At 32.4% G+C, this 18,512-nt stretch overlaps 2 protein-coding genes across 3 annotated transcripts; one reads left to right on the top strand and one right to left on the bottom strand.

Annotated features, from left to right (window-relative positions):
- The first annotated feature begins 5,920 nt into the window (after positions 1-5,920).
- On the top strand, positions 5,921-8,049 carry LOC132034422 (uncharacterized). The gene is made up of 4 exons (XM_059424770.1): positions 5,921-6,247; positions 6,506-6,557; positions 6,637-6,704; positions 7,517-8,049. Exons 1-4 carry the CDS (start codon positions 6,107-6,109, stop codon positions 7,985-7,987), a joined length of 732 nt encoding a protein of 243 aa, XP_059280753.1. The 5' UTR covers positions 5,921-6,106; the 3' UTR covers positions 7,988-8,049.
- Positions 8,050-8,227: 178 nt separating this feature from the next.
- Positions 8,228-14,209, bottom strand: LOC132034421 (pumilio homolog 24). Of its 2 annotated transcripts, XM_059424768.1 has the most exons (17): positions 14,053-14,209; positions 13,826-13,879; positions 13,059-13,120; positions 12,858-12,939; positions 12,649-12,772; positions 12,474-12,557; positions 12,182-12,296; positions 11,679-11,829; positions 11,485-11,598; positions 11,318-11,389; positions 11,104-11,154; positions 10,952-11,002; positions 10,740-10,847; positions 10,432-10,614; positions 9,255-9,329; positions 8,713-8,960; positions 8,228-8,638 (listed from the first exon to the last, which is right to left on the bottom strand). In XM_059424768.1, the coding sequence occupies exons 1-17, from the start codon at positions 14,104-14,106 to the stop codon at positions 8,524-8,526; spliced, it is 1,743 nt and encodes a 580-aa protein (XP_059280751.1). In that variant the 5' UTR covers positions 14,107-14,209; the 3' UTR covers positions 8,228-8,523. The 2 variants fall into 2 exon arrangements, with proteins under 2 accessions (XP_059280751.1, XP_059280752.1); XM_059424769.1 differs by lacking the exons at positions 13,826-13,879; positions 14,053-14,209 and adding an exon at positions 13,204-13,421.
- Between the last annotated feature and the right edge of the window lie 4,303 nt (positions 14,210-18,512).

Below are 18,512 nucleotides of genomic sequence, written 5' to 3'. Positions count from 1 at the left end.
TTCCTTAAACCATGAATTGGTTAATTTAATTGTGGCCCTAACAAAATAATTAAATAATTAAAAATCAATTTGCAATAATGACCACCTAATTAATTAAAACATTTGTAGACAATTATAAATAATTTTGACAAACTATCCTTATACAAAATTAGGGATTAAGGGATGAAATGGTTAATTACTTAAATTACTCAAACTCCTTGAATTGAAGGGAATAAAGTATTTGCTAATTTTGATTTTTGACAATTTAAACAATTAAATAAATGATTATTATTTTTAAAAAAAAATGCCCTTTTTTATTTTGATTAAATCTAACAAATACCTCATAAATGTCATAAAAGGTACCAATTAATTTCTAAATAATTTATGATGTCATAAATATCTTTTTACCAATTTAAAGGAGTAAAATATTGACTTAACAATTTATAGAAATTATTTAAACCCTTTAAGGTGCATAGTTCATTTTATTTATCATCCAAGGACTCTGAGTAATTAAAATAAATTACGAGATGTCAAAAATTAGGTGTTTGTATCACAAATCAATCCACATATCCTTTAAACCAATAACAAATTCAACTGTACCCTTTTTGGGGGTAAACACATGAGTGTCGCCAATTAAACCTCCAAGGCCACCATTGTTATTATTAGAGCTGTAGGCAGCAACCCTATTAAGTTTATAATGATGTGGAGGGGGTGGAAGCCATTTGACTTGGATAGTTTTGGTCAAGTGTTGGGGATTACTGGAATTATTAGAGTACTTGTATTCAGCCGCGCGCATAAGGACAGTTGAAATATCGATTTTTATGTAAAGATCAAATTTCCTGAAATCCCAAAAAAATATTAAATTTATGCTGATATGTGTATATTATATTTCCTAAAACCCAAACCAAATTACCCCTATTGACATACATAATAATTTAGAAGTCCTCAGGAACCCACTCCTATGATACCCCTTGTACTAGAGAAAAAATAATTTTGCGAAACTATGAGAAATCTGATGATATACACGAAGTCATTTCCTACAAAGTAGTGGAAACAACAATCTGTAGTAACTACTACAATATTTGCTTTCTTTGATTCAGCATGTAATGCAAACAGGAGAACACTCACTATCTCCGGACACAATATTTAAACTAGTGCATTTGTCCAAATTACGAAATAATCCTTTTTAATATCTGAATATAATAGATATATTAAAAATTATTTTTAGACATCAAGACAGATTAATTTTTAAATTTCAACCTGTTTATTATTAACTAAGTCTTAGTTTTTATCACTTGTTACACAAATGAAACTTTATTTTATAGTTTTCTCAAAAAGAAATATTTAAAGAAAGTAATGAATTCTAAAAAAACTAATCTTTTATGTGCATGTGTTTAACAAATTTTACACGGTTTTTCCATGGTACATATGATATATACATAGATATCTAACATATCTTTTCCTTTCATTAGGGATTTTAAATTTAGTGTGTACATAATTTTTCATTGTTTTATTTAGATAAGCTTAAATAGAGAGACACGGACATTGAGAATTCATATAATCAATTATGTGGATTCAAATAATTATTGTTGTTGTTAAATATAATAGATTAAAAATACGGAAAAAGGCCAAACATGCCCATGTCTTAAGAAAAGAGTTACAAATCTATACTCGTTATCTTTGGGTTCAAATATCATAGTTATCTTTGGACTACAAAATATCTTTTTAATAGTTATGCGGGCACAAATATACCCCTCATTTTAATGGATGGACACGTGTCATCATCTTATTAGTCTATTTTAAACTAATCCCTAATTAATTAAAATTTAACCCCCAACCCCATATCCAATTAAAACATACCATACCCGGAAAATTTGGAGCAAGCTTGAAAAACTTCTTCAACGGCTGGTTCTGCACATATACAATTTCAGTCTGCACAACCCTCAGAAAGATGGAGAGACACCATTGTGTTCCTAAGGCTACCAATTTGTGTGCAGTTGAGTCTAGAGAATCTAATGGATACAACCAATATACATTGACTTTTTAACCCACTTAAACAATTCCTCGCATTATTGCCTTCGTGTTTTAAATTCATCCAAACCTAACGATTTCATATATGAAGAAATCTGTGGTTACAATCTGCACAACCATAAGATATTTAAATCTGAGATAAAATGGTTCATTATCACACCAGAAACTGTCATCATTTATTAATTTTTTTTTTTGGAGATTTGATTAACCCTTTACTCTTTAGCATAAGCCATCATACTTGATGAAATCAACTGAAATCCCAAGCTTAAGCTGATGGGGTAAGCAGCTTATAAATAGAGACGATGTAACAGGTTTTTGGATCTCCTCTGTAGATTCTTCACTATTGTCGCAATCTTGGTCTTCATCTTCGTCTTGTTTCTTCTCCTCTGCACCTAAAAGAAGTGGCTGGATTGAAGAAGTTGTTCCATGCTTGCCTCTAATTTTCCGGGTATGGATTTTTCTTAATTGGATATCGGATTATGAATTAAAGTTTAATTAATTAGGGAATAATTTAAAATAGACTAATAAGATGATGACACGTGTCTTTCCGGGGTATATTTGTGTCACTGCATAACTACAGGGGTATATTTGAGCCCAAAGTATAACGGCAGGGATATATTTGAACCTAAAGTATAACGAGGGGTATATGTAAACCTTTTTCAATAGTACAGGGGTATATTTGGCCCTTTTCCGTTAAAAATAAGGTAAAGAAAAACACAAAATAATACGGAAGAGATCTTGACAGAGTTATCTTCTTTTATTTAAATTGTAATGATCTATATCAACCCATGTGATCATCAGTTCTACCGCTTCTCTACTCTATGTATATTACAAACTTTTTTGAAAGATTATGTATAAAACCTTCCCACTATCATATCAGCATCTTCATCCTTCACTTCCCAACGACTATTTCCAACAGAGTTTTACTTATTATAATTACCTTTACATCTCTCTGGACTACCTCTAAAATTGATTTTAAGAAAAACGTATCACTATCACATTAATAATTACATAAGTGCAAATACAAATACATTCAACTTAAAATTATAGAGATCAAATGAGCGATTGAATTATAAAGCATTATGAAGATGCCTATGATGCTCACTTAGATAAAAAGCTATTAAAAATTTAGTACAAGAATAATAAAATCTCAACCAACGTAACATCATAAAGGGAAAATACTTCATAAACGAATAAATTAAGATGTTACCATCATCAGATTGAAAAGTCAACTTAATATTCATACCATCATAAACATAAATCATTGTATCCCTTTCCCTTCTTGCAAGCTCCGCTAGAAGTTTTATGAATCCTGGTACATTTTTCTTTAGCAAGTACGAAAAGAGTATGTGAAAACTGAACGATCAATGAAATGTGAGAAGTATCAATAATTGTCCTTTGGCATGTCACATAAGAATATAGCATACCGTTTTGTAGATTTATAACCGGAAAAGATCAAAATTTTAGAGTTCTTAAATACATCGTTATCTTTAGGGCCAATTATACCCTTACTATCTGAGGTCAATTATACTTCCTTCGCGTAACTATTGCGATCATCGACCCTTAAAATTATTTTACCCTCAAATAATTTTTTACCCACTAATACGAAATTATTATTTTTTCCAGCCCAAACTAATACGAAATTATTATTATTTTTTTTGCTGAAAAAATTATCCATATTATTTTTGCTGGAAAAAAAAAATTTGGGTCGGATTGAGTTATTTTAGTGGGTAAAAAAATTATTTGAGGGTAAAATAATTTTGAAGAATAACAACTTAGTGATATTTAAAATAATATGCATAGTATAGCGTAAAAATAATATAAAGATAGAGAGCAATATGGATGAACTATTTTTCAAAGTTAATACTTTTGACCCTTTTCCGATTTATAACTACAATTTTACTCCAATCTTGCTCACCAGCATTATTCCTTCGGCTTCCCTGTTGAGAATAAACCGACGGCGAGGCTCCAAAATATATCACTTTCTTTACATTAGCCATAATCCTATAATAATGTAACATAAAATAAGTACTGATAACAACTTAGTAGTCTATTTAAACAACTATGCACACCTAATAAAAAATATATACATAAAGAAAGCAAATGAAAAATCATCAAATTAGAAGGTCTAATACTCTCCAACTTTCGGGCATGAGAAGAGAATTGCAAACTGAAGCATCACAATAGCACATGAATTAGGAAAATTGAGAGGAGCTCATATAACGAATATAAAAGAAGAAAAAAACGGCATAGACATTTACATGCATCAATTTGTTCAGTCTATTTAGAAAATAAAATTGGATATTAATTTCCTTAACCGATGATGTAGTGGGCTGGTGAATGTCATCAGTGAGACTTTAAGAGAAGGAAAAATGGAGCATCAATTATTTAGCCATTTAATGTTCTTACAAAAATACATAAAATTTAGTAGGAAAAACAAAAAAACAAAAAAACAAAAAAACAAAAAAACAAAAAAAAAAATATATATATAGATTACCATAATTATCATTAGCATTATCCTTTGAGGTTCAAATTGCATAAATTACTCGTCCAAAATTTTACTGTTCAGAATTTTGACCCAATTTTGTTCTTTTTTAAAATAATATTACAATGAGTTACTTTTCTCATTTATTCTCTTTACCAAACGAGGATACGACCATTGACAATCACGTGAAACACCTAAATTCTGTCGATATACAACACATAACTCCACGAGAAAGTAAAAGAGATAACAGATTATTTTGCTTCATTATTATTGACAGTAAATGTTAGCATCATAGTGTAAGATTATAAATTTAGCAAAGTTGGCATGATTCATGAACTATTCATCTTCTTGATTGAACGTTTAAATTATTGTATGTATTTCCCTTAATCAAGAGAAGTTAATAGTAATAGAATTTATTTGATTTTAATGTTTAAACTTAAGAATACTAAAACATTTGGACTTCGGTTTTAGCAAGTTTGTAGTTAACGTAAAATGATTTTGCATCACTAAAATTAGTTATAATGCAAACTATCGTATGATTAATTTCTAACTGAAAACACTTTTTTAGCAACATGATAGGTTAAATGATCAAAGCTTACACAAACGAGAAATGAAAAACACATGTTACTACCATATGGACCAAAGATACACTTAGTAATTTACTCACAAATTAAAATTCTCCATTGGTAGGCATAAAAATATCCGTTTTCAATGGAGTGGCTTGTCGACCAAAGATTAAAATTTGAACCGCATGCCACAAGTTTACTTGCAGTGACATCGTAATCTGCTACTCCCTCCGTTCACTTTTACTTGTCCACTATGGACTTTGCATACCCCTTAAAAAATAATAGATGAAATGCATGATTTACTATGATACCCATATTAATTGATCTATGTTCTTAATGAATTTGGAAAATGATTTGCAATGACTAATTAATGCTAAGGTAAAACAGGAAAATAAATTAATTTTGCTCTTGATATGCGAAAGTGAACAAGTAAAAGTGAAAATCATTTTTTGGAATAGTAGACAAGTAAAAGTGAACGGAGAAAGTATTTAACTAGACAATGTGTGACTACGTACAATATGTTATGTTAAGAAAAGTAGGAAAATATTCAAAACTCACAAGTCCTAAGCGGTAATGTGTGAATGCGTATTAATTAATTACGTTTAAGTAATTAGAGCGATATGTGAAGACATGTGACATGAGTTTGGTATTTTCTCCCAATCGTCATAAAATTGGTTAAGGAAGATGTTAATTTGTCCAAGATCAAATAACATAATGCCACATGTCAACATTTACAGTAAAATACTCGCCCTATTCTTTCTTGGTTCCACCAACTGAACCACTTTTGAAAAACAAATGTACCCCGCAAACTATGCGCTTCTTTTTCTTAACCGCTCCACCCATTAAATTCCATTAACGCTCTTAATTACTCTCATCAATACTATCCATACATATTCCATCCGTAATCATAAAGAATCATCATTGCATTTTAATATTTGGTAGACATATTCAAGTAGACTAACCATAAGTATCATTGCATTTGAATTTGGTACACATGTTCAAGTGACCATAACATTTGATTCTTGAAGAATTAATCGCATTCGACATGGGAAGAAGTAGTGGAAATGAATCTGCAAAATGGAAATTGGTGTCAGAGATTTGTGATTTGTCTAAAGGTGTCATAATTCCTTGTTCACATCAATATCCCACAAATTCTGCATTCATCGACTGGTATCTTCTTCTTGATGTACGTCTCTTTAAATATTCACATGCACTTCCATAAAATTGTGTTTGTTTTCTTTCACATATATAGTTAACGAGGATGTAAAAGATGTTGAATTTGATGGTTGACCAAGGAATAGACTACATAGCAATTTATATAAGGCTAATTGAACTTGAACTCTTGACACTGTAATTATATTCTCATTGTAAGATTTCTTCCCAAAAAAATCATCTTAGGACTCATCTTATACCTAGTATTGATGATTCTGACTTCTGAGTTCAGGTTGATGAGAGTGTTGGAGTAGATGTGATTAAGCAGAGATATCGTAAACTAGGTACTAGTACTAATTTGCAAGATAATTTGTATTTTTTAATTTGTATATAACACAATATTTTAATTAAATTTAACTGTAGCAATGCAGCTTCATCCTGATAAGAACAAACATCCCAAAGCTGAAATCGCATTCAAGTTGGTTTCCCAGGTAGGCATATGAACTTTGGTTTCTCATTTAATTTATGTATTCCAACTTTTTCATGCTCATTCCCTGGTACTACTTTTGGCAATGGACTAACTGCAATGTGTATGGACTATGATTTAAACTTCCCTTATTATGAGACTGCTCTTTAGTTATACTAGGTGCTTTCAAAAACCATATCTATTTGTTGAAGAATGAGGCAATCAAGAGAATCGACTTTTTTTTTTTTTTTCATGGCCAAAGTAAAAGTTCGTTACGGTTCCTGTTAGGGAGAAGCCATTTCGTCACTTTTAGAAAGTATTTTCGAGTTAGTCATATTAAATTATTGATTGGATAGCTACGACCAAATCCACTATACATACAGGACGCAAGAATAAAAATTTAAAAAGAAAAAAGCATGCTCAGTTGGATATTATGGGTGGTTTTAAAGCTTCTCTACTTCCTCTCCCGACTTTTCTTTTTTCAGTAGGTAGTTGTAGTTAGTTACGCATGAATTTGAAGTGGGTAAAGGTGTAAGCTTTATCTAGAAGACATTTTGAGGAACATAGAATTTTAAATGCATTATAGTAGGTGGTTGTAGTTAGTTACACATGAATTTAGAGCAGGTAAAAATCAAGAATGACGCTAGCATCCAACTGAAGATTTTGTAGACACAAACTTACTTTTTTCCCTTTCCTCTTTGTACCTTAAGATTGAGCGACATGTTTGATAAACAAAACTGATAAGCAGTTCTTGTTTTCCTTATTTATCCTTTTGAACAATTAGTTCCCGTTACCATTTTGATCTATTACCAAAAGGCTCATCTTGTTTTGGTACAGGCATATGTTTGCCTGACGGATGAAGCAGGCAGAGAGGCTTTTGAAACAGACAGAAGAAACCACATATGCCCAAAGTGCTCCATAAAATCAAGTGAAAAAACACCTAGACATGGCAATGTTGCAAAAGTGGCCAAAACATTTCCTCCTACAGACAAGGCATGGCCAGTTTCCAGAAGCATTTCGCGACGTGTTAAAGAACTTAAAGCCAGATTTATGGAAGAAGTTGCAGTTATAAACACTTGTTTGAAGGCGAAGTCTTCGCCAGCTACATACTCAATGAACCAACCTCAGACATTCACAAGACAAAACGAGATACCAATCTTTAATCCATCCAATTATGAGTTACAAGGCTATCCTCATCCTAGCAATTATAGGAAGTTGTTGCGTAGATTTCAGGAAAGAAGCACTGAGAAACATGTCTCTAGCTACCCAGTATTTAAGCCTAGATCAGAAAAGGGAGCATATGCATAGATTTAGTAGAACCAGCTCTAAGCATATATTGACAATAACAGCTATTACGCTTGTATGATGCACTGTTCATCTCCTTTAGGTTGTCCTAATTCATTTAGTGTCTTTTCCTAGTACAGTGTTTGGATCAGACTGCATTGAAAAATTAAAACTTATAACTAGCTAAGAATGTTTCATTAAAGTTTTCAACTTCTCCATGTCATAGACAAATCAGGAAGACTTCAAAAACCTCCAGAAGATGTGTTTAATTGACTAATAGAGAAGGGCTTTACTGAATATTAGGAAAGAATACAAGATTTCAACAGAACAAAAGTGTTCCATATCTTTATATATGGTACAATAACAGAAAGAAATAACACTCTTTTGTGGTATCACCTATTCATTGACTTGATAGAAAACTTCATTTTTTGAGTGTGAAGGCATTTTGCCAGGAACTCGTCCAAAGCACTCCTTGATAAAATAATAACCTTGGACACTTCATTCTTAGATTGAAGTCCGCTGACGTTTAACTCATTGTTGGCTCATTCTGCTTTAGGAGATCATTTGGTGGCTAATTTGAGGATACCGCTATCTACCAATGGTTGCACTTCCTTCTTCACAAGCTTGTGTACCATAGAACTTGAAGTTTCCAAAAATGCACTAATTATTTTCGCACTGCAAATTGTAAAAGAAGTCAGAAAGAGGTTTTTCTCTGCTTGAAAGGAGTAAATGAGTTTAACCAAACCAACCTGTGGCCTTGAGCCCAAATTGAACATTTTCCTTTCAGTGCTTTTCCATACAACGTGCAAGCAAAAGAAGGGGAGTCCAAGACCAGTTTTCTGATGGTCCTGCTAGAATGGAAGTGTTCAAAGAGATGTTGTTCATCTGATCCCTCCATTTTAGGATGTGCTGCCAGAGATGCTATAACGCCATGTAAAGTTTCCAACTTTCCATCTAAAGTTGGACGAAGGATGCTGTCGGCACCTCCCGTGGCAACCTATATCAAATCAAAATGAGTAAAACGTCTCCATGATAGCAAAACAACAGATTTAGCATGTCTTAAGCAGTAAAAGCAGTCATATTTCCAAATTACGTACAGTGTGAGTTTGAGATGAAGTGAGTCAACATGTAATGTCACAACCCCAAGTTTATTTTTATATGAAGTTTAAAAACAAAATGAACTGAGTCATAGCTCAGGAAAGATGTTCAACATTTATTCAGGACATCTTGGTACCTAAAGGTTATGATACATTGAAAATGCAACAATTTTATCAAAACAACAGGATAATACCTCATATATGATCTCTTTTCCAAAGTTTGATCTTAGCAATTCCTCCGCCATCTCACAACATGCATCGATGAGTTTCTGCATTATTGATCAGGAATGACTTGGTAAAGCGGATAAAGGTGAGTATGTAAAGGAGATGAATACACAATTCATTTAAACTAAAGGAGAGTGGCCGAAGGAAAGGAATCGAGGATCACAGAAAGCGAAATGGCCAAGGCGACAAGCTTGATAACTGAGAATAAAAAAGACGAAAAAATTTAAATGGTCCCTTAACTATAGGTGAAGGAATATTTTTATTCGGGAGAGAACATAGCTAAGACAGCCAGTCAGCACAAAAACATAGGCGCTAAAAATCTACTATTAAAACATTAGCAATCAGGAGAAATGAACAAAAATTCACTAATCAGCTAATTGTTCAGCTTTTCTTGTGCTGATGAAGTTAAAAACAAAAAAACAATAACACAACTAAGCCTTTTTTTGTTGGATATTTATGCACAGATAAAAAACTGGTCTTTACAAACAATCAAAAAAAACTTGGGTCTTTACAAACAATCAAAAAAAACTTGGTCTTTACATTTTAAGACTACCAAAAGATGATTTCAAAAAGAAAAGGTCTTCTGTTTTACAGGAAATAATGTAGGAAAGGTAAGCACATACACTGAGCAAAATAGAAAAAGGAGTTGACATGCCTGATGACTTGATAGGGTCTCTTTTATGAGAAACCAAACCTACAACTGTCATAGCTTTGATGATTTTCAAATTGGGGCAGTTTGAACTATATGCACCACCATAGATGTGAGAATTAAAAAATCCCTAACTTCTTCGCTATTTTGGCAAAAAATATTTTTTAAAGGCAAAACTTGGCTTTTGATGGAACAAGTTTAAGAAGAAAGGCTTTTATCCATCTTCTATACGTTTCCGTAGGTGTGTTTTCATTAACTTTGGGCAAGTTAGCGTTAGTATAGTCTCTCTGTTAGAGGCAAAGACTAAACTTATCCACTTTTGGATACTTAAGGGATGTTTACATTCTACCCTATATATAAGGGATACAAATATTCCTTCACCTATAGTTAAGGGACCATTTAAGTTTTTTCCTCTAATAAAAAACAGCTCTATAGACTTGGCCAAAAAAAAAAAACAGCTCTATAGATACATGAATGAGAAAGTAGAAAGTATTGACCTCAGCTAGCCCACTATCGACCAGTAATTCTCGCCGCCTTGTAAGAGGATCCTTCTTTCCTCCTTCATTCAAATGTGAACTTTGGGTGGCATCAGCTGCAGTAGCTTCATCTTCGTTACCAGCTTCACCAAGCCCTGAAGCTTCTGTTTCTTTGCCCAATGTAACATTTAATTCTGAGGGGCTCTATCAAATTTTAAAAAAAAAAAAACAAGCATTAAATTTAGCTGCACTGCTTACAAGGCACTTTTTATCTCATGAAAACTTTTTATAAGATGATGGTGTAATTTCAAGAAAAGCTGAAAAAGTACCTTGGTAACAAGCGAAGGAACAGATGAACCAAGGGCTGCTAGCTCATCAGGGCTGAAATGGCGCGAGCAATTTGGATGCAGTAATTGCAACAATGGGCGCCTACCATTCTGTGACAGCCAGAACCAACAACCACAATAAAATATTCACAGGACACAAGCCCAAAAGGAGAGGGGGGATGCAGAAGTTTTCAAACACCAGATGAAGGACGAACCTGATCCGAAAGAAGCTCCTTCAGGATTCCTTTAAGCTCACGAATGATGACCTGCAAAGAATTCAATGTGACCAGCTTTAAGAGCGAAACTCCTCGATAACAGGTTGCACACTTGCAGCCTGGATAAGTTAGGAAAAGCAGCTGGAATAAACCTTTGATAGAAGTTTCGTGTCATCAACAATTGAAAGGATGGAGACAAGCACCTGAAAGTTATTGAGAATGGAAGCTGTGAAACTAATAGGAGCATAAAGGTGCACTATATAAATGAGAGACAGTGCAAAGATGAAGACCGGCTGTATCTGAAAGAAGGCATGGTGGACACAAATAGACCAAAGCATTTAGCAAATGCAAGAAAATCATGCTTACCAAAGTCCCACTTTTATCACGAGCTATCTTTCCAACTTTGTCTTTCATCCCTTTTATGATTTTCTTCCGCTCCTAAAACAGGAAGGTTTCAAACGGCATTTGAAATCAGTTCAATTACAAAAAAATCAGTAGGACAAGTTTTAGATATATAAAGAGTGCTCTAAAACCTTTGCGCTTCCATGTTTGATGCAGAATATCCCAATCTTGGATCCATCCCTTGTGTGAATCATCCGAACAAGGTCTGGACTTGACAACTGCTGGATTATTTCTGCAGCAGATGACTTGGAACAGACTCAAATTTAGAAAGGGATGATTCACAATAATCCAACTCATTGATACCTCATTAAGGTTTCTGAGGTACCTTATCAGCAATAGTTAGGTACTCCACAAGTGCCCTGTGTATAATTGAGTGGTCTAGTATTCCTTTCTCCAAGATAGGCTGAAGTATAGAAGTCATGTGCCGTATGACTGAACCCTTTTGAAGCTGTAGGTTGGATATAACATCAACTAGCCTGGAAGTATCATAAAATGTGAATCACGGCTAAATTAGGAAACAAACGCATTCATAAAGAACAAATATGAGGCACAATGTAAAGTATATCAAAAGAGAACCGACATGATTTTCAGTTTCAAAAAAAAAAAAAAAACAGTTAAAAAAAAAAGATTTAATGAACAATATCAGATGAAGAAGCAACAGTAAAAGGACACTTAAGATAAAATGAAATGCAGAGTAAAACAAAAATGTCATAAGGATATCCCTGTTGAAGAAGTAAAAACGTCCCGAGGTGACACCGCAACCTAGAAAAGTTTTAAATAGCCTAAAGTAGGCATGCAGGATGCTGTCATTAACAGCTTGAACTTTACCTTGCTTCCTTAGCTGAGATCAAATCTTTGAACAACTGAAGCTCCGGCGAATACAGCTCCATCAGAAGAGTTTGTTTTTGAGCTGCATTTCCCAACTGATAAGCATGTTCAACAACTGCAAAAATAAAAGCGGTGTTTTATTAGGGGAATTACTGGGAAAAATTCTTCTCCCAAAATTACAGCTGGTGAATGGAATTTGAAACAGAAATGCAGGATCAAGCAAAAATGAACGAAATCTGAGGCAGAATATTGATCAAAACCAAGCTCATAGCAATAGACCAGGTTATCTTACCAAGTGAACCAACCATATGCCTAAGAAGAGTACCAACATGGCCATGAAGAGAGGAAATAAATTCTGCCTGCTGCTCTTTGGATGCTGCAAAGCACAAAAGAAAATATCAAAAAAGGACATATAAGTGTTTTTTTAGTTGATGAAATTGCTCAGAAGAATAATTAGTACAAGTTACCATTATCAAGCATCTTTGTCACCAGATGAACTGCATAGGTATTGGTGGCAAGAGTGATAAAATGAGGCCGAATCTCCACAAACACAGTATTCCTTTCATCTTGTGTACAATGTTTCACACAAGTCTACGTTAACAAAAAAGAGTTAGCAAAACCACTGGGAGCATCGTAAAATCCTTGTCATCAACAAGAAGAAGAGGGAGGATGGAACCTGAAGAACACGAGAAGAAACGTGGGAGCTTGCTATTTCAGGGATCTTCCCTTTCATTTTCTTCAAAGCATCACTCACCAATCTGCATCAATGGATAAAAAGTTGAGAAGACATTCTAAAGACCGAGTAACAAATAAGTTAAAATCTTCCCGCAAAGATTCAGGATCAACTCAAAATGTTTGAAATTGTATGACAGCACACCTTGATCTTTCTTCTTTCACAATATTTCGAGTTCTCATCTTCTCCCATAGTGATGCGAGCTCCTGTTGAAAGACCAATGGTTGAATGACTAAGCTAGCATATACAGATAACACAAACAGTTTTGCCAAAACAAACAATCAACTACCAGAGCTTTCATGAAGCCATGTTAAGATTGAGGCACCATGGTGATAAACATTTAACATTTCCACAAACATTCAACGCTAAGCTGAAGTATGAAACTGAAATCTCAAAGCTGAAGTCTTTAAATGTAATATCACAAAATATTTCAAATAAAATGTTAAATACAAATTGCTTGCATGGTACCACAGCCCTCAGATCAAATCTAGTTTCCAACCAACCACCTTGGTTTATTTGTAAATCGAGCTATCCTTATATTTCCGATAAATAGGTTAATATACAGATTTCACTTGGATAATAAGATTGAATAAAACATACTTTAAAAAAACAGCAAACGAAGTGTAATAGCAGCAGTAGAGCATGGAGTGATGACAATATCAAGGGATGAAAACATTGTAGTTTTAAATCACAAAGGTGCCATTTATTACTATTATCAATATCATTATTGATTTTAAAAAAAAAGGTTTTTACAGATATCATTTTATCTTGACTTTGTTTAAATATGTAGAGAAATGTCTTATCTTGACAAAATAAAGATGCCATATTTTAACATCTGTAAACGAAGTAAGATAAAGATTGATTCATCTGTCTATAAAAGTAAGTTAAAGCTTTAGAAAAGAATGAATTACTTGCTCCAAATTGTAATGTTTCTTCCTCCTCTTCTTCCTTGCTTCAGCTAGTTCCTGCAACAAAACCCCATTACCAATATATTAACTTTTACAGCTCAAAATTATTAACTTTTCAACAACACTATTGGTGACATTACCAAAATCATTAGAAAAGAATAAGCAAAAAAAAAAAAAAATGGAACTGAAATTTCGATCTTTAACAAAATATTAACAAAAAAGGGGCATACCTTAGCCTGTATACGACGTTGTCGCTTGGTGTTAAGTGGTTCGTTTGCCGCCATTTGCTGTTCTGCTTCCTGTGTTGGGTTTTGCAAGGGTTTTAGTTTGGAGACAAGTGCATTGTCATGATGGAACTAAATATAAAACCCTAGTCATGAAATATATAATTAGGACCCGTTTGGCCGAGAATTTTAGCTTTTTTCCGGAAAGAGGTTTATTTTATTTGAAAATCAGCGTTTGGCTATTAAAATTCTAAAACAGCTTCAAGTTGTATTTGAAACTTGTAAAACACCTAAAACCCAGTTTTCACTTTTTTCACATACATACATTCACACATCTAAGTATTTTAATGTCAAAATTATATCCAAACACAACTTCAATTTGAAAATTACAAATAAAATAAAAATATTTGATTTTCCTGACCAAACGTCTACTTATTTAATAAAATATAATATATATATATATATATATATATATAATTGTACATGTATTTTGGACAAAAAGAGCTTGGGAAAGTAAATTCCAAAGTCTCAATTCTTAGAAATCATCAATAGATGAATATTCCTAGTTATGCATGTGTTCATTATTATACCTTATGTCTTGCATGAAATAAGATATAGATTTCCTCATAATTTATACATGTATTAGTTATGTGGGTTTTTAAATTGCAAATCAAATACGGTACTTTAATTTCATACACGAATAACCTACCTCCTAACCAGCTACCAAACGTGGTATTACTTGTGCAGAATTTGATAGTTGCATAATTCACCTCCAAACCAGCTACCAAGTGTCCACTTAGTCTTTAACACACGCCTTAAGAAAATACTAACTCTTAGAGAAAAAATTAAGGGCATGTTTGGAAAGCCACCCATGTAATTGGAATTGGGTGTAATTGCACTGTTTGACATGTTTTTTATGCCAAGTAATTACATGCTCAGCATGTAATTGAGAGGTAGTAATTACACTCTTCAATTTTCAAGGGGGGTTGTGATAAGATTCGATTTGGGAAAAACACCAAATCAAAACATAGAAACACGGAAACTGAAATAATAAGAAAATAGGAGTGAGAATTGAAGAAATTGGGATGAGAATAGAGGGATAAAGGCAAGACTCAATTAGGATTGGATTTATGGACAAACTTGGATATATGAAATCCAAATCCTCCCAATTGAATTCAACCTAATAGAACCGATACTATTTGAAATCAAGGTAATAGAAATTCAATTGAAAATCACAAATGAACAACTCTTCATGAAATCAATGAAAATTGGGTTCGTAAACCAACAATGGAATTACACTCCATCAACTAAGTCTAAACCTAAAGGATGGTAAGCCAAATAAACTATGAAAAAGGCTCAAATATGCCATCGAACTATCAAAAATGGCTCATTTATGGCACTCGTCCATAGTTTGGCTCATTTATGCCATCGAACTATCGGAAATGGCTCATTTATACCACTCATCAATAGTTTCGCTCATTTTTGTCATCGCCCATTACCAAAATGACTCATCCATGCCATTTTTCATTAACTCTGATTTTACAATATCAGATATGACACGTGGTCGCGAACTAGATTATGGTTGTGGGTGGGTAGGGTGTATGGGTTGGTTTTTTATTAATTTGAAATTTAAAATTGGGTTGGTTTAATTAAACGGGATAGACCTCTAATTGGAGGCCACGTGTCATAGCTGGTATTATAAAACCGGCGTTAACGAAAAACGTCATGGATGAGTCATTTTGGTAACAGACGATGACATAAAGAGCCAAACTATTGATGAGTTGGCATAAATGAGCCATTTCTGATAGTTTGAACGCATAAATGAGCCAAACTATTGACGAGTGGCATAAATGAGTCATTTTCGATAGTTCGATGGCATATTTAAGCCTTTTTACGAACAAACTATGATAATTCTATCAACTCAAAAATTCGTCATAATTCATAAACTAAGTAGATTATTTATACTACTAGGCTAAAGAAGACTAGGCTAACTATTATAAAAATACCCTTAACGAAGTAAGGGCATTTTTTGGTAGTCTTCTTTAGGGATAATGGCTTGAATTGCGAAAATAGCCTCTTGCATAGCTAGCCACCATCGTGTTCCAACATCTTATCTTCGCTCCACACCAAGCAACCATCCATACGTCATATGCTTGATTTAGCTCATGTGCGCTCATCGGGATGGTATCAAGTTGAGAATTTGGTGTAATTACATGGTGTCATACGAGGTTGCTTCTTAATCTTTTTTCTTTTTGTTTTTATTTCAATTTAATTTCTCTTCTTTTTAATTTATATCTTATTTTTATTATTTTGTTTTATTTTTATTTCTACTATTTTGATTTTATTTTTATTTCTATTATTTTTATTTCTTTTTTTATTTCTATTAGTTTTATTTCTTTTACTCTTACTTCAATTTTTTTATTTTTAAAAAATATATTTTTTACATTATTTATCTTTCATATTCTTTTTTCTCATTTTCCAACCTTTACGTCTTGTGATTCCATGTGATTGCTCGTATTTTCTATTTCTTATTGTTTTTCTTTTTTTTCTTCATTTAGCGTAAGAATGTTATTATTCTAGTTTTTGAAATTACATCTCATAGTATTAGAAAAAATGAGTCATAAAAAACTTGGCATATAACAAGTGATGACACTAAAGTAGAATTTCGTTGTTGAAAAATGAGGTTATAGACTTATGTTTTCCTTTTCTTATGAATAGATTTACTTAAGTTTTGTTGGAAATTATTTTATGTTGTGTCGGAATTTGACATAAAAAGTATTATGTTAAAAAATGGATTTTAAATTTATGTTATATTTTCGGCTCCAATTTATTTGCTTTAGTAGTATTGATTTATTATTTCACATTGCATGTTGTTCCTATTTCATTGATAAATTATAATTTTTGTCAACTATTTGAATAATGTTTGACATTATATTTATAAATATTAATCTTTTTCTTAAACATGTTGTCGATGGTATTCTTACTAAATGTATACTTTTATTTTTTATAATTAATTAAAATAAAATATTAAATATTATTTTAAATTGAGAAATATATATCTATTATTTTTATAATATTTTTTAGAAATTAATAATTATTAATATATTTTTAATAAATAATATGTATCTTATATACCTAATTTGATGTCATTTATAAAGGTATACATTTTCCAAATGTTAACTTTTAATTTTTGATAATTAATTTTTATTTTTAAAATTTAATCAAACTGTGTAATTATACTTGTGCAACCAAACAATATGCTTGAAATAACACTGTAATTACTTTATGACAAACAAACAGATCTTCGTAATTAATATACTATGTAATTACTAGGTTGTGTAATTACTACCCTAGTAATTACACCACTTCCAATTACAAGGTGGCTTTCCAAACAGACCCTAAATATTTTGAGTAAACTACCCTTAAGAATACTATCTAATTAATATAGTTTCTTGCTTAAATAAAATTAATATAAACCACAAAATAAGGGGCAAACTTGTCCAGATAATAGTTTTGGCCATGAAAATTAATCACTTTTTTTCACAATAATTTTCAATTTATTTGAATACATGTGTTTGGCCATGAAAATTTCAAATTCAACTTGAGGTTGTATTTCAAATTTGAAAAACAACTTATAATCTGTTTTCCATCTCACATTTCACTTTTGAAGCTATATTTAAATACATTCAAGCATGAACATTTTTTTAAATATTTTTTACAAAAAGTATAACCAAACACAACTCCATAAATTTCAAATATAGTGAAAAGTATTTGAAATCTATCGCCAAACACCTACCACAAGAAAAATATGTGTTATAAGTCAAGACCTCATGAGTTATTTGTGAAATTATCCCTATTTGTAAAAGTGGGCCATTTTAATATAAAGTGTAAAGTGACATGAGGTGTTATTTTTTATTTTAAGGAGCGAAATGCACTATTTTGGCACCGTTGTTTAAGATGTAGCTAAAGTTGAATATTTTTTGCAAATTTAACCGATCTGGAATCACATCGACATACGAGATTGAAGCTGTAAGTTTGTGTCTTAAGTTTGGTAGACTTCATATATTTTTTGTCTGAAGTGTGGCCTTGTCAAGGCCAAACTTCAGACATTTTTGCCTATAGTTTGGTCTGACTGCCAAGGCCAAACTTAGACATTTTTTCCAAAAGTTTGGTCTGACTTGCTAAGATCAACTTCAAATATTTTTACTGAAGTTGTGGCCATAACAAGGCCAAGCTTCGGACATATAATGACTTGTCAAGGCCAACTTCAGCCATTTTTCACTGAAGTTATGATTTTGGTAAGGTTGAACTTCAGACACTTTTTACGGAAGTTGTGGGCTCGGCAAGGCCAAACTTCAAACATATAATGGCTCCACTACAGACATCTTAACATGACGTTTAGGCATATACGTGACTACACTTCAAACATTTTGGTATGAAGTTCAAGTAACAATTTTTGCCAAAAA

The sequence above is a fragment of the Lycium ferocissimum genome, chromosome 10, assembly GCF_029784015.1.
Source record: "Lycium ferocissimum isolate CSIRO_LF1 chromosome 10, AGI_CSIRO_Lferr_CH_V1, whole genome shotgun sequence".
Lineage (NCBI taxonomy): Eukaryota > Viridiplantae > Streptophyta > Magnoliopsida > Solanales > Solanaceae > Lycium > Lycium ferocissimum.
This window is presented reverse-complemented; position numbering and strand designations above follow the sequence as displayed.

What these genes read in the sequence shown, in the direction of transcription:
- LOC132034422 (XM_059424770.1), top strand. Translation starts at nt 6,107, where the DNA reads ATGGGAAGAAGTAGTGGAAATGAATCTGCAAAATGGAAATTGGTGTCA. An exon ending in GCAGAGATATCGTAAACTAG is followed by an intron (nt 6,558 to 6,636) that starts GTACTAGTACTA and finishes ATTTAACTGTAG; the next exon opens with CAATGCAGCTTCATCCTGAT. An exon ending in CATTCAAGTTGGTTTCCCAG is followed by an intron (nt 6,705 to 7,516) that starts GTAGGCATATGA and finishes GTTTTGGTACAG; the next exon opens with GCATATGTTTGCCTGACGGA.
- LOC132034421 (XM_059424768.1), bottom strand. Translation starts at nt 14,106, where the DNA reads ATGGCGGCAAACGAACCACTTAACACCAAGCGACAACGTCGTATACAG. An exon ending in TCGATAGTGGGCTAGCTGAG is followed by an intron (nt 9,330 to 10,431) that starts GTCAATACTTTC and finishes TCAATAATGCAG; the next exon opens with AAACTCATCGATGCATGTTG. An exon ending in GAAAAGAGATCATATATGAG is followed by an intron (nt 8,961 to 9,254) that starts GTATTATCCTGT and finishes GATTTGATATAG; the next exon opens with GTTGCCACGGGAGGTGCCGA.